This window comes from Haplochromis burtoni, unplaced genomic scaffold, assembly GCF_018398535.1.
Source record: "Haplochromis burtoni strain Fernald_Lab_line unplaced genomic scaffold, NCSU_Asbu1 Contig_272, whole genome shotgun sequence".
Classification (NCBI taxonomy): domain Eukaryota; kingdom Metazoa; phylum Chordata; class Actinopteri; order Cichliformes; family Cichlidae; genus Haplochromis; species Haplochromis burtoni.
This window is the reverse complement of record NW_024582633.1, coordinates 63506-80112: the sequence shown is the minus strand read 5'-3', so window position 1 is coordinate 80112 and position 16607 is coordinate 63506. Positions and strand designations below refer to the sequence as shown.

Here is a 16607-nt window from a genome sequence, read left to right as displayed (position 1 = left end):
ATTTATGACCTCAGCTTGTTTGGAAGCCAAACAAAACACCATTATATTAGTTTTCAAGCTAAATCCAGTAAGACTTAAAGCGGCACTTGTCCATGTCTATATCTTAAAAAATAATCTGCCATATCGAGCCTTACCACAACTTTTAACTCACTGTTGACCCACAGCTGCAGTGTTTAGATCAGTTCCATCACTCTTGCCAACCTTCTTTCTAGCCACAGCAGGCAGCTGTTTTCACTCAAAAGGCTCTGATAAACCCACTTTACACTTGTGTTACCTGACCAGCACCAAACCACAATCAGCTGGCAAGTAGATGGGGAACATAATAAAGCGTTTAGCAATTTAAAGTGCTAGTCTCCCCACTGGGAGCTGGTAAAGCCAAAACAGGAAGGTTAATGTTGGACTTAATGCTGATATATTAACATTCATTTGTAGCTCTGACAAGAGTGTTGCTGGCACTGCTTCATTTCTGGTGGATGTTCAGATAGAAGAAGTGTTTTAAAGGTAATAAAATACAGATGCTTTTAGTGCTTTTTCCACTTCCTCTGAAGTAATCAGAAATTACTTAATGCTGCTTTAAAGTGACTTAGGAACATAAACTCATCAGTAATCTAAATTGTGCGTGCCACTTGCCGGATTTACAGTAGTAATGAGCGTTGTGTGTGTGTGTGTGTGTGGGCGGGCGGGGGGATGCATTTTGGATTCATATATTTGAAGGTCACATTACAATATATTTTCAGGGAGTAGTCCCATAAAAAACTTAACTGTTTGTGAAATATTTCGCATTATGGTAAAATTACGGTAAAATCCACTTAAAACCTATTAATTAAGACTCTTTATGGTTGACTCTTGACTCGATGCACGATCTTAGGTTTCTTATTACCCGACTGTCTCTGGGCATCGCTGCAGCATTGCACTCTCTGTCATCTACTGTGTCGCCGTAATCCCCCGACACACACCTTACAGCTCTCATCTGGTAGCCATGGTCACAGGTCACTGAACACTAAAAGAAAAAAAACAAGTTACACACATGCGCACCTATGCCAACTCTACTGAAGTTGGAGGTTGAAGGTTGATATCTTAGACAGGGCCTCAGTCAAGGTCCTGCTCAGCAGAGGCCCTGACACGTACACACAGACATCCATTCACATACACACCCGGAGCCTCAACTCGACCCTTTACCCAGTTCTTAATTCACATACAAGGCTCTCCCATCATGTTTAGGTACCACACGAGAGCACAGAAAGTGCCACAAGATAGGTTTATTTGATCTGCAAATTATAATTACCCAGGCAGTAATGAGTCAATATATTCCAGCTCTGTAAATACTACTATCTGACTTAATACAAACATGTCTGGGAGCGTATTATTAGTTACAAAACTACACTATGAATGGTGAAAAACGCCCATTCATGCCTGTTTTATTTAGTTTGTTCTTTACTAAATTGTAGTTAAATCTACCCAGAGACAGTGGGAAATTTGTATATTTGAATGTGTATGTGTGTCTCTAATAGTGTGGGTCAGGTTTAGTCTTACAGGATATGAGGGCAAAGTGAAAGTAGCATAAAGGAAATGGGAGCTGGTGTCACAGTAAGCACACTTTGCTGTAACTTGCAGGTATATCAGGTTACACACACGCACTACAAATCTACACTGAGTCTCCTACTGCCACATTCTCTCTCTTTGACCACACACATATCCACAACCACATACACAGAGTAAATCCTAGGCACTCACACATGCAACCCATTTCCTCAGTCAAACACTGAATGGAGTCACCTCGCCCCGCTGTGTCAGTGTGTGTGTCTTACTCGTGTGCATGCGCAGAACTCACCGCTCCCCAGACGCCAACTTGCCAAGATGCACACTCGGGCAGCTCGCAGCTTCCCACGGCAGGGGGTTTACTTGTCATGTCGCAGAGGTGCTCACTCAGCTTCTCCTCCCTGGCTCCCATGCTGCAGGACACTTGTCTGTGCCTCATCCCTTTCCCACAAGTCACCAGGCACTGATGGTAGAAGAGTTGTAGGTTGAGGTTTGTTTGTTTTTTATGAAGTTACTGAAAATCTACGAAACAGTCGATGGTGAGTACACATGTTTATGCTAATGGTCCTGTCCTATTTATGCCATTGGTGTGAACACTATAAGAGAAAGCACTTATACTTCAAGCTGCAGGTTCAGGGTATCCCCTGTATTACATCACATATACACTATATATAGTACGCCAGTAATTTGATTGTTTATTATTTGCATGTGGCTTTGCAGAAGCTTACTTTTATGAGGTGTGTTGAACTCATCTTCTCATTCTGAGGAATAAATCATTTCTATTCTGGGATATCTGTTTCTGTGTGGTCATATCTGCATGTCTAAGAGCATCCAGGCTCACCTCACTCCACTCACTGATGATCCACTTCGGACACGGGTGGTCGTTGCAAGTTTCAGTTACCACCCTCTGGTATTCATTGCATTCTCTGTCCACGAGCCGGCGGCCCAAATTGTTCATGCAGTAAGACTCCCTGCTACGGCTTCCACGTCCACATGTCTTAGAACACTGCATATGGAAAAGTCATGCAGGTTGGATGGCTTTAAAGTCCTTAACCGGGCTAGGCCCTCACAATGTACAATGTAATTTCCTCCGACTGTACCTGTGACCAGGCGCTGTACTGCCAGCTCTTCAGCAGACAGTCACCGTGGCAGGGCTCTCTGGTCGTTGGTTTGGGGATGTCTGCACAGGCACTGGTCTCCATTCTCTCGCTCTGTCTTTTCATCCGGTTGTACTTCATACACTGAACATCCAGGTTGCGATAGCCTGGGCCACATTTAGCTGAACATTCACTTTTTCCAGCAACGTGCCACCTGCGAGACAGAGAAGGGTTGTCATGAGGTGTCTGACTGTGGGCGTGCAGTGGAAGTGGGAACGTGGGACATTAATACACACCTGACTTCACAGTCTGTGTTGCATGGCTCGTTGACGGCTTCGGGATGAGGTAAATGTTCACAGCGTTGGTCCGACACCTCAAGGTGATCGCTCCTACGTACACACACTCTTTTCCGTCTTCGCTCACCTACACACACACACACACACACACACACACACACACACACACACACGCACAAACAGTGAAATAAAGCAATGTTCAGATCGTTCAACATCTGGTAGTCACTTTACTTAAAAATATCACATTTCATCGCCTTTAACAAGTCTTGCTAGCTTTCTAACATTCAATCCTCCAGCCTTAGGGGTGTGCAGGTCTCACACCCCTCAAACACACGCTGTGCACTCTGATCCACTGGGAAACCGAGTAGCTTGCTACTAAAACGGAAATTTGTGGGGTGTAGTAAAACCAGGCGAAGGTGAAGGTGTCAGGTAATGCGATTACCTGGGATCAGAATGGGGTTGCAAGGAAGGGGCTCTTTAGAAACCAGAGGCTGATTGAGTAAGTTTTTAAAATCTAGAGGTGTGAGTAACATGATGGAGAAGAAATCAAAATATTAATAATATTAATTAATAATAATATTTGCACTGAAGCTCACACTACACGTTTTGATCCTGTATACTTCACACTTTTGGAGTGTTAGGCCATTGACTCTTCACAAAGACAAATGCTGCACATTTTGAACAACAGTGAGCTTAAAAAATATTCATTTCTGTATTTATGAAGGCATCCCAGCAGCTCAAAAGGTCCCCCCCCATTTCTGAAGTGATTTTAAATTCACAGAAGCCAATGAAAAATGATCCTGTTCTTCATGTGTGGAGATTTGGAAGCCAAGAGATCTTACCCTGGCAGATGCGGTTGCACTCAAGCCAGGAGCCTGAGGGATCCCAGACAAACTGCTCCCTGTGTTCCTCAATGGGTATGTTAAAGGAGTAACGAACATCTGGGTTGTAGAGGTTTCCCACACACAGGACCTGTGGGAATAACGTTGGAAAAGGCGAGGTCAAAGGTCTGACATGCTTATTATTTTGTCCACACAGAGTTCTCACCTCTTTAACAGAGGGATTAAGATCAGTGTGTCACTAGGTGAGAACGAAAGCAAACTTTTGCAGAAAAGAGACGCAGAGGTGAAAACTGAAGCGGTGTGGGGAGAAACATTAACAGAAGAACACACAGTATGCAAATAATCAAAGCAGAACTGATATAGTAATAACATAAAGGTGATTTAAGCATTAAAAGAAAACAAACTTCCTATTAATACCTGCAGAATGAGCTCCTCCTCAATACGGTCAGTGCAGTTAATTCGCTCAACTTTTGTGTCTGAGCCGCTGTAATCAATGACGGTTCCCTTGAAGTCGATTTCCCTTTTGAACATGGCCACCACAAAGTTTCCATTCAGGAGGAAATTGGAATGGCTATCGGATAATGCTGGAATGACATTCGAATAAGAACGACACATTTCACCACAAGAGACAGAAGAAGGAAAGCTTTGCCCTCGCAATTTGAAGTTTGGGGAATGCGCGAGACGGCATTTGTCACTTTCAGCCTACATTTAAAGTAAACAGTCTGGCAGACAGCTGCCAACCTATTGTTCTGCCGTCCGAGGAGGTACCGTATGTTGAAACAGCGGTGACACCAAATTGCATTTATTTGGAGTCAGACTCCGGGACTCTCTTCGGTGATTGACACTGGAGTGGAAACAAAGGATCTTCACTGACTGCAAATACACACAAATACCTAAACAACCACCTCTGAATTACAGTCTGTGAGTACATGCCAAAACAATGCATCTAATCAAGCCTAGTAAGAACTTTTGTTGTTTTGCATTTAAATCTGCAAGTTGCGCAATGCCAAATAATCAGAGAGAATTGACAATGATGCACGCAGATAACTTATGGCAACATATCACATATTTCTTATGCCTGCAGAAGAATTTGTGCACTGTCCAGAATCGTGTACGCATAAATGAAGAACAATGAAGAAAAGACATTAATGTGCAATTTTCATTACACAAGGAAAAAGAAAAGAGCGAAGAAAAAGGGAGAAAGATTGATAGCACCCATGGGAGTAGCCAAATGAGAAAGCAATTATGTTTATTTACTGAATTCAAAGTAGCACTCATTCAGAGCATACTCGGAGTACTGGCGACAGAGACGTCTGATGTTTCACCAGCTCTGAAAGGCTGTTCTTGACTCACGGCACAGCGCAAACGCTGTATTTACATGATTTTTGTTTTTCAACCTGTTTCGTTGGAGTATTTTGAAATATTGTCACAATATACACGTAATAAATGGAGAAAAATGGCGCCTGAACTTCTAAGCCACTGACACCCATTTATGTCACCCTGATCTTCTCTAAACAAATTCCTCCATATTGCACCAGCTGAAGTGGCAAAACTGAAAGGGTGTTGCAAACATTGACCATATTTAATGCAGACAGCACTCCCAGAATTGGCGGGGCAAAAGGGGTCCACCAGAAATTTCTTCTGACAATTGGAATTAAAACATCTTGAACACAACTTGATCCATCTGAAACATGGATGCCTGTACACTTTACAAAGGGGGCAAAAGAGCTTCTCTCTTCTCTTTTGCTTGTCTTTTTTCTTTTCCTGTGTCCTCCTCTTGCTCACATGCAAGCACAGAATAGGTCCTTCCGACCCTAAAACCCTTATTTCTACTTCCATGCAGCTCAAGCTCCACATGCATCTAATTAGCACTTATTGCTGCCTCATTTATCTTTCTGAGTGGTTGACACTCCATTTGCTTACCCTCAACCAACGCTCCTCACATTTCCTCGATATACGTGCTCAGTAAAAAAAGAGAAAAAAAGTCCTTTTCCTTTCATTTTTGAAAACAGTTTGACAGTAACTTGGCTCGTTTCTCGAGTTCAACCCCTTTTTCATTAACATCTGCCTTTACTGCTCTGGGTCACCGAGTCAGCGCGGTTTATGGTCATGTTCGGGGTAATGGCATTGACCTATGAGATGAGAACCGAAGAAATGTAATGTATACATCTGACTGGTTTGGACTGCCACCGCATTCAGACTGAATGCTTTTAAATTTGACCTGGTGTTGCTTTAAAAACCACACCTTCTTACTGGTACACTCACCGAGGTAGTTGTCATCTTCTGGTTTTCCAGAGTAGCTGACCTGTTTGATATCAATGTTCATGGCTCCAGCTGGAATCCGAACCACTGTGTTGTAACCTAAAGAAGAAGAAAGAAACAAAACCAGGCAAACAAGAGACTGAGACCATTTTTAAGAACTTTCAAGAGGGAAAAACATAGCTACGATAACACCAATGCACTGAACACTCCCCACTGTGATTTCCATAATAGCTTCACTATGCTACACCAAATTCCTCTTAGGGAAGTTACAACCACTAGGGATTTAAATGTCACACTTGGAAAAATACAAAAAAAAAAAGTCTAGTCATCTCAAATAACCTGCAGGAGGCCCTGTTATAGTCTCAGAGGCCTGACCGTTAAATTATATGTAATTATTCCCTGGACTTACCTTTGGCCTGTAATTACTACACCAGGCCTGTTGTCCCATGATAAACTAACAGAGAAGGCGACTGAGCATGAGCAAGAGAAAGAGCCTGTGAAGACCAAAATATGATAACCAAGATGCAGGTATGAAGGTTTAACAACAAATTAAGTAAAACACAGAACCAGCGAGACCAAACTGGGACCAGAATTTGATGTGTCACATTTAGCTACTTTAATTTAACACAGATAGGAACTTTTAGATTAATATAAATATCCAAACTGCATTCATAATGAGCAGCTGTTTGGTGCAACCATTGTCTTGCACTTTTGGTCTCTCTAATAGACTGCCTTTAGTCTAATGTTTGCAACAGGTGGTGGAAACGTAAACTAGGAGTCGATTTATTATTTACTCATTTCCTTTTTCATATAGGCTCAGCTTGAGAGTCACAAGTGAGAAGTGAAAGGAATAAAATACAAGAGGTGGGTTTGAAGCGATCTGACAATTAGCCTGACACCTTAAGCCACTCGGGAGCAGCACTTGTTTTACATATCTTCTTCTCATCAGCCTTGTAGATCTCACACATGTAGGTCTTTCTCTTTCTGTCTGTTAGTCTTGATTTGAAATGAGCTGCACCAAACAGAGATGACAGACAGTAAGGGTTTTCTTGTCTTGACACTTTTCACTCATAAAGATTTGCGTGAAACAAAACAAAAACCTTGCCAAAGTTGTCTTTTGAGTTCACTGTTACTGCTTTTAAGTGCTATGTCACATTCACTACCTAGAGCCACTTGGGTAACGATAAGCTCACAGGCCCACAGAAATACATCAGGAACAGCCAACACTAGTCCTTCCCTGAGGCTACGTGGTATCTCCTAGCTTAGCGACTGACCGCACACACAATCAGCCCTCACCACAGAGTGACCCAGAAAAGAATAGTAAATACAACACCCCGAGGTTAAAACAAACAAACAAAAAAAAACTTGCACTTGTGGAATGATTTGGTTTACCTTGTGCAGACTACTTTCTGACACTAGCGAGAAGGAATACTATATAGTATTTGCTTTGCTAAAGAAAATTAGCTTGTGTTTTTAAGCCCTTAAGCATTTTGTGTACAGATTATTTTCATTTTAAGTGAAGAACATTGAGGAAACTTCAGTAAAAGGCGGATGGCGTGGGAGTTCTTCATTCACAATAACTATCAACAGTTAATGTAAGTGAGTCACCAATTCCTGTGTTTTAACACAGTTTTTTAAAGAATAATAATGTATTTGTGCTATTTGAAGTATTATCGGGCCTTGGTGTTAGCTACAAAAACATGTTTAATACAAATTGTATTGCGAACATAAAGATATTTGTTTACAAGTAAAAGGAACCAGACTTATGGTTGACAGTTCATCATTTTGTGTCGGCTGGTGAAGAAGGATTAAGGGGAAAACTAAGTAAACACAATGAATGAAACACGGACAAAAAAAGGAATAAATCAAGAGACATGAAAAGAAAAAGAATAAAAGGTTCAATGGCAAGAAGACAGGCTCAGACTCAAGACAGGAGCAGAGGGATATCCTGCCTGGGCTACACTCCCACTCCTTCTTTTTTCTTTTTGTCGTTCTTATGGTTAAGCCAGATTTCCAGGGCTGAGGTCAGTGCCTGATTTGGTTGAATACAGTCCTCAAACACTTTGCCACCCCTGAGCCAAAGGAGCGCAGAAAAAGGAAGATGGATAGAGATGCTAAAGTTGAGTGCCAAACTAGCACAGTACAAATGACAGAGGCCACACCCATAGCTTTTTATGCTAATGCTGGTCCTGTTTTACTGCCCAGACTTAAAAAGGATTGGATGCAATCAGCAGTTGGCCCACAGTGAGGTACTGCTTTAAGCACCACAGCTGAAAGGGGATGATGTCAGGTTTGTGTTTGCTATCAAAAGACCAGACTGAGTGACATGAACAAAGTTTGTAAAGCTTTAGAGCAAACTGCTTTCATGTATTTTTTCCCCCAAAATTTGTCCAAAGCATACATTGTTCTTCACATCAAGCTTAATATGTTAACCATAACCATACATGACATCAATGCCTAATATGAACATATTGAATGTCAGTGTTGTAGCCTCATATAACTAAAAGTCTTTCTAAGCTCGTCTATGTTTGCTGCATATACAATTTATAACAGCCTGTTTATTTGCAGAATGTGCTGACATATGTTTTGTGGAACAGTCAGTTATTAATGGACAGGGCGTGCAATCTGAGCTGAGAGGGACTTACCATACTGAGCATCATTGAAGGTTCCTTCCAGAGTTTTGCACGATGAGTTGTCGCCGCCACACACGCCGCACTTGTCGTTCCTGGCCTTTGAGTTCAGCACGTGATCGCAGCCCGCTTGCTGCAGAAGTGCAGAAGACAGAAAAGACAGAAATGTGTGCTTTAGAGTGAAGCTCCTGACAGCGCGCAACTAAGCTGAAGCTGACGGCGTCGTGGGGTATGTGAGCAAGTATTGCTTTGAGTGTAATCGGGAAAAACAAGGAGCACGCAGACATACCCTGCAGAGGCCCTGCACACAGATGTCGTAAGTGTCAGGCCCGCACGGTGTGCCGTCGATGACACGGTCCTTCAGTTGATAGTATGCCGTAGTCCCAGCAACCCGGCAAAAGAGCTTGCACCGATCCTTCATTAATACTTAAAGGATACAAAGAAAACAATTAAATTAAAATTCTGAGCAACAAAGATACATTTTCAGTGAAATCCTGCGAATGCTTATGAAACAAACTTTTTAACTTAAACCTATTTACTTCTTTGTGACCCTCAGCAGACTCTTGCTTTATATCTAATATTTAGATGGTATCTGACAGTGTACCCAGACCGGGGCTTGGCTTCTTCGCTTCAGCATCAATTAACTAAAAGAATCACTTGCAGCAACTTTGCCAGATGGTAATCTCATGGGGCAGACTATCTAGGCAGGGCCTGACATACATCTGTAAGAGAAAGCTGCCAGGAAGTTCATATGGAAAGACTTTATGTTGCCCTTGATTAGTGTCAATTAAAAGTTTACTTAAGGACACCTTAAAAAAAATACAGCTGTAGATTTTTATCATACATTCATCAATTTCTCAACAAAAATTGCCTGTCTTCCCCCTGCCATGTATTAAAATTCAGGCACATTAGATTCAAATGCAATGGCTGTGGAGGCGTCGCAACTTTGTAGGTCTTGGTCCTTCCTTCTCTCTTACACACACTTGTGGATTTACAGATAAGTTTATTGACGTATTTGTGCAAACTGTGAGTAACTGGATGCAAACAAAAAATCACTTTAAAAATGTGGGATGTGGTGTTTAAGGTGAACGTTTACGTAAAGTTAAAGCTACATGCTCAGTTGCATTTAAATAGTGTGTATTGCTGATGGTGTGGCTTGGATGGTTTGGGTATACTCACTGCCACTGTACTTGGGGACCCAGCGGACGGTGGGAGGTAGACCGTTGATGTTGAAGTGTTTGCCGTCAAACTGAGAGCACTGCTCTTCCCGGAAATCCTTCTGTCCTCGTGGGCATGGCTCAGTGTTGCAGGAGCGGAACTTCATTCTGCGACCCACACAGAACTTACCGCCATTTCTGGGCCTACAACAACGGGAAAATTAACGATTACAGAGACACTACGCAAAGTTTGAATTTAAAGATCACATTAAGTGATCTTTAAACATGTTGTTCACATCCAAATCACAGTTATCGCACACATATTTGCACTCTGACCATCAATAACGATCTCATTATTTCTTACTCAGGCTTGTTGCAGTCTCTAGTGGTGCTTCTCGTTCCTCCACCACAGGACCTGGAGCAAACACTGTAGGGACCCCAGGGACCCCACTCGCCATGGACTGGTTGCAGATCCAAATCTTTATTTACACACATCCCATGTCTGCAATACTGAAATGGAACACACACAAGCAAGAAGAGAGCATGTTAAAATGTATAAAAGCAACCCCTGCATTACTGAAGGCAACATAATCTAGTACAGCACACCTGGGCACAGTGTTCTTCTTCGCCATCTCAGTCATCGGCTTATTAGATCTTTAGTCCCACATGAGAAAATTGCATTTCCACAACACAATCGATAGTAAGAGGAAATTTAATGAACACAATGACAATCTGACACTCACAAAAGTGGTTTAGTGTATCTCTAACCCGACCCCTGTATTCCAAACTTTATATTTTATAAGCCATCTTCGGAATTAAAAAACAAAATACAGGAACACAGAGCTTTCATGCAACAGACCCAATTATCCCACAAATAAGGCATCCAGTGTCAAGCAGTGTGTACCCGCTAAGCAACTTTTGCCAAAAAGAACTAATACTGCTTTCATAAGCAAAGCACAGCACGCACATTTCCCTTTGTGTGTAACCAAATCCTCCTCTCAGTGACTAAGATATCAGAGGGTCCTGTTCAGAGGAAGAATGCAGGACAAGACGGCGTCTGTCTGGGTACGTAGCCCGCCGTCCGGGCACACAGGCGAGGGGAGCAGTGGCACCATGATAAGGAAACTCTAGAGTCGTGATAACAAGAGGAAGAAAGTTCATTACTAGCCTGACATCAGAAGCTCCCTTCTCCTGCTCAGTTTTTTTATCCTTTAACCAGAAAAGGAAAATGTTCTTTCTGGACACCTCACAGTGTTTATTTTGACTGCACTCCGTTTGTCGGGAGCTTCATGTCCATCCTGTTACTCCCACCCCCAGCTCCGATCAGCTGAGAAATGAATCTACTATGTCTAATCCTTTTTCCACTACGAGGCATTTGAGCTCCTGCATCATGTTCTGAAGACTCATGAGAAAATGGAAACAAAACCGTGCCACATTTACTTCACTGGAATTTTATCATTTTAGCTCATTAGCCAGTGAGATCGGTCAATCAATCAGAGGTAGCTCCTGGGCAATGGCTGACCTGGTTAATTTCTGCTTTAACGCAAATTAACAACATGTATTCATTACCTCAGATGTACAAATGCAAAAGGGCATACACAAAACCACATGGAAGCAAGTACTATTTGGCTGCTTCTGCTGTCCTGGCTTTGTTTGCATGTGTGTTTTACACACTTGTGGGTCTTTAATGATGGAGTGTAAAGTCTGTACACAATGGCAGGCAGGTGTTAAGAGCTGCAGGGTATGGACTAAACAAGCCACAAACATTTTCATAATCCGGGCCTAGTTTGAGGAATTCCCGGGCTCACTCCTCCTGAGTCCGAGTCTAGCGTAAATGCAAACTGAAGGCGCCGATAATTCTGTTGGAGCGCAAACAATGAATTAAGAAAAGAATCAAATGGAAAGCGCTGAAAAGAATTTGATAAAGCATGCGCATTATTGGAAATAGTTTCCATGCCACAGAAAAAGGCAAACAGGTGCTGGACTTTGGAGCTCACCGAGTTCATGGAACTGTCAATGAAACACATTTAGGCAGTAAGTCCAAAAGCTTTCCTTTGTTACAGCAAATAGTTTTCCCTCCCCTTGCAGCACCCCACGCTCAACTTGAGGAGTGTCAGCCCAGACCTGAGCATCCCTTCTATACCTCTTCTCCAGGGCTACCCATCCCCCCTTATCCCCTCACGGTGAATTGCAAAGGCCGAGCGGAGACCACCAGAGTGCAGACAGGCAGCAGGACCCAAGGAGCTGTCAAACACAAGGCTGACTGTCCGTCACAGAGGACCACGGACTGTGTAAGCCTCTGAGGCATTCCACTATCCATGCTGGCACCCTCTGTTTACATCCGTTTTGTTTGGCCTGAAAAGGTGATGTGGTGAAAAAAAAGAAAGGAGGAATGGGGGGGGGGGGGAAACAAAAAAAAAGAAAAAAAACACACATAAGTGCGCAAATGTGAATGTGTATTAAGTGTTAAGAATGACTGCTTAGGGTCTGAAGGCACTTGGATCCACACTCACTTCCAATTAGGTTCCTACCAAAGAGCACATACACATTTGGAAAACACTGAAATAAAAAGAGGCATTTGGCAAAGCCCAAGTACCCATTAAGGACACCAGGCGAGCCTCTTTTTGCTAAAAAGATTGTCAAATTTTGACCTCAGCTGGGAATGTGTTGAAACACTTGGAGGTCCCGTGAGAGAAACCCATCCAGCTGTGACTAGCATGTGTTTCAAATTAGAAATTTCACAAAGGTACAAGCTAACTTACCAGCTCATATGAAAGTATGAATATGTGCATACACCTATATTGCATGCATGTATATATATAGATCATGTAAGCTGAAATATACCCAATACCTTTGCCTCTTGGCTCTTAATGACATACTCAATAAAGATTAAATGAGTAGCCCATGGAGTCACAGAGAGCAGTTACCAGCATGCTAACTCAAACAGTGAAAATAGTAAGGACAGCAGCATCTGCTCTGAGCACCTCAGCTGCTTTGGAAGTTAGCGCCCTGTAATTGCCAGAAAACTGTTGCAGAGAGCGCCTCATTTCTGAACCCAAGCCATACATCACAAGAGGAATGAGAAGGTAGAGGACTGATTTAAAAAGCACTCCGCTCTTTCATTTTAACACGGCCATTTCCAAAAGTCATCACCTTTCATGCGGGCGGTGCCTTTCTCATGCCTCTGGGTTAGGAGTTCACCTCGGATGGTTGGGGGTTTGTGTATTGTCTCCAGCAGCTGGGAGCCCCCTTTCCTCCCAACAATGCAAAATTAAAACAGACTGCAATCTTAGAAATGCTAGAAACATCTGGAGCAACCCCTCAAAATGCGACGGCATGGACCACCGCTGTTAATTTTCAATATGGCGTCATTTCGTTTTACGTGTTTTATCGCTTGTCCTGGAGGTGAGGGAAGCTGTAGAGGCCCAATGACAACATAGGATCATCTGCAGCACTTCCATTTGCTGGCCATGCGACTGGAAATCAGTCACCTTACAGCTGCTTTTACAGAGTGGATACACACAGACTCATTTTTTAGCCCATGCACGTGTTTTCACTGTCAGTTCCTCGAGTCTCCTCTTTGGTCGTGTCTTAAAAGACCATAAGACAAGACAGAGAAATGAGAAGACACATTGGAATTTTATCTCCTCTTTGCTTCCTGTCCTCATTTGTGGTCTCCGTCTTTCCGAGGAGTGTAAGAAACATTTCCGTAATAAAAAAGGATTGATGATTGATGATTTTAGTAAATTGATCACCATTTTTGAGAAAAAAACCCTTTAAATATAAACCCAATCTGTGATTAGAACTTAACTCCAGAACTGAGCAAAGCCACAATGTTACAATGTCACTCAAAGGTATAAAAGTATACAATACCATTTGCTGTTTGATCCCGACAGACCCTGTGTCCAGGCAACTACCAGTCACACTCGTACAGCTGTTGTGTATACAGTATGTGTGTTTTCAAGTGCCATTACGGCAAAATGTGGTCACAGAAAAACTGCAGGTGGATCTACCAGCTAGTGGTCAAATGTTCATCTGTTTCTGCATGTCTCTGACTTTGGACAGGCACTACTAAAACAAAGATCTATGCAAGACACACTTTTGTGCAGTCTTCCATAGTTGGCTGTGATACTGTTCTCAAACTAATGACTAGTAAGTGCTTACCTATATATGTGCTCACCTAGTTTTAGATATACAATAACACAATCTACATACAAATTCAAAAAAGCTTCCTGCAAACAGCTGTAACAAACAAGCTCAACTTCAGACTATTTTTGCTCAGCAGCATGCATCTGTGTGAGCAAAAATAGATCAGGTAAACTTACCAAACAACAGACAGGCAGAGTCAGCAATTATTTGTTTATTGGTTATTTTTAACAAAGTTAAGCTCAAACATCCTCAGGAAGTGGTGGAGACTGCAAATACATTCGTTAGGCACATATGTTAACTCTAAATGAATGCTTATGTTGGGTCGTTGTAAGACGTGTAAAGAGACAACTGCTTGCTAACAAGTTAGCCAAATACATTATTGTGTACGTCAGTGTGGTTCAGAGAGAATACTCTCATAAGTGTCTCCCTGAACCATCCTTGTACAAGCCAGGAAGGGTTGACTGGCAAAATGACTGCACACTGACTAATCAACATGTCTCTTCTTATATAGTTACATCCTGGGACTGTGAGGACTCTCATACTTGGAATGTAACATAGAGCATCCATAGGCTTTGAGTCCTGCTCAAGCAAGAAAAGCTTGTTTAAGTTTGATACACATGTGCCCCAGTGCGCTGGGCAGTTCAGTTGTGTGCAAAGTATTTGAGCAATCATGTTTGCAGAAATAACGACACACAAACTCGACCAAAAACATGACCTCCTCTTGAGGTAATAAAGGCTTTCTACGTTAAGTCTGTGCTTGTGCAGGAAGTGGGTTCACTGCTACAGTCGGATGCAGTGTTTTCAGCTTCTTGCTGTTGTCCCATTATCTTGTAACTCTTTCCAAGTTCCACTGAATATATCGCCTTTCACACAGCGACGGGTTTAAATGTCACCACACTATAGCGTAATCAAGCAAATACACATGCAATGAAAGCTCCACTCAGTGGTTTCCGGACACAGAATTTCAATCAGTAAACTGCACGAATGCGAAAACAACAATCCTCTTGTTACCCCAAACCCACAGATATGTCTGCGATGATAGCAAATCAAAGTGGCAACATCCTGCAAATACCCAGAGATTAGCTGAGAGTAACACTGATACTGGCCTCGCGATCCCCATGCAGACGTGCACGCTCGCACAAGACTGCACACAAACGCACTGCCTGTCCCGGCATCGTACAACAAGTCTGTCAAGCTGCCAGCGGAGATCCAGCCAACACTCATCGCCTCCGCCAGCATACTCCATTCTGCCCCGGCTTCACTTTTCAAGACCCCACTATCTCAACTCTAAATGGCTGAAACCAGAGCGGGTCGTCATTCTTTTCCAAACAAGATTCTGGAAATCAAAAGCAACTTCCTGTTTCTTAATTTACACTAACTGTTCATTTAAGCTACGAACAAGAGTATGTGGAAATCTTTCTTTCAAATATTTCACACACTAAAAACTTGGCTAGCAGCCACCACATTAAATAAATTTAAAAAAACTAATTCATTGAATACTTCATCATTTCTTGCTGAGATGCTTTAGGTCAAAACCTTCATCCAAAAAAAAATAAAAAATAGAGCCAGCTTAAGCTCTGTTGCCTCTCTTTTGCCCTTCTGCCACCCGCTGAGCCACAACGTGGTGAGAAGCAGCACTGGGATCTTCAAAGGGTAGGATACTGATACAAGGCCAAGCAGCCCTGCACTTCGGCTTGACACTTATTGACCATGCAGGCTGGCCCCTAATCTATGCACACACAAAGACACATAGTTGCATGCACACATCTACACATGTGCATCTGCTCACACTTAAAAACAGGTACTTCTCCAATAAACGCACACATTGAAGCACACAATTAAAACACACACGCAAACAGTCGCAGCCAGGCGTGAAAGCGGCATCCTTTTGAAGGGTGAGGGGACTGAAACGGGGAAGGGCAAGAAAAGAGAGGATGGAGGGGGAAGGAGGGAGGAAGAGTGGTGGTGGTATTTATAGACAACAAGTGATGGGATGCCCTCGTTAGCGCACGGCCCACTGAGCCAGATGACAGAGGCAGCGGCCACGAGGTCATGTGACCGCATTACTCACTCCGGCACCCAGTGAAAGCAAAAGATGGGGAAGGAGGGTGGGAGGGAGACAAACAGGCAGGATTGGAGATATTCAGAGAAGAAGGGAACAGAGAGAGAGACAGAGAGAAAACTACCCATGAACCCTGCACTGCCCAATTCCCTGATTTAACTGAGCAGTATACAAACAAAGTTTTTCTCCACCTCCCTCTTTCATTTACAGGACATGCTACTCTCCCACTATTTGAGGCACTGACCTCAATTACCCAATGTGGTCGAAACTTTGCTTCATAACTGGAGAGAGCAAAACTTCTTCCCAAAAAGCACAGAAGCGCAAGAGGGAAAATTAGTTTATGAGATGACATGGAATTGCTCAGAACGACACAGTAAGCAACAAAACACGTATCTGAAAAGAGCTGGAATCCTCACCCCCCCCACCTCGACCCCTATCCCAAAGACATAGCTGCAATCCTACGAATCTGACAGCTAAAAGCCAAGAAGCCATGAGGGTCTGAGGCCCGTGCAGAGCCTAACACTTGAACCTAACCACGGACCAACGCAAAAGCAGAACCAAGACGTGTAAAGA

General features: G+C 42.9%; 1 protein-coding gene across 1 annotated transcript in view; it reads right to left on the bottom strand.

Moving 5' to 3' along the window:
• Nucleotides 1–16607, bottom strand: part of LOC102294123 (A disintegrin and metalloproteinase with thrombospondin motifs 20) — a 76161-nt gene that overhangs the window by 27780 nt on the left and 31774 nt on the right. Inside the window, exons 12-23 of the mRNA XM_005939762.3 lie at nt 10188–10333; nt 9846–10027; nt 8956–9092; nt 8682–8799; nt 6040–6135; nt 4192–4358; nt 3775–3904; nt 2933–3059; nt 2640–2850; nt 2381–2545; nt 1832–2002; nt 881–1000 (exon numbers count right to left, since the gene is read on the bottom strand). Coding sequence (XP_005939824.1) covers nt 881–1000; nt 1832–2002; nt 2381–2545; nt 2640–2850; nt 2933–3059; nt 3775–3904; nt 4192–4358; nt 6040–6135; nt 8682–8799; nt 8956–9092; nt 9846–10027; nt 10188–10333 — 1770 coding nt within the window. The remainder of the gene's footprint in view (nt 1–880; nt 1001–1831; nt 2003–2380; nt 2546–2639; nt 2851–2932; nt 3060–3774; nt 3905–4191; nt 4359–6039; nt 6136–8681; nt 8800–8955; nt 9093–9845; nt 10028–10187; nt 10334–16607) is intronic.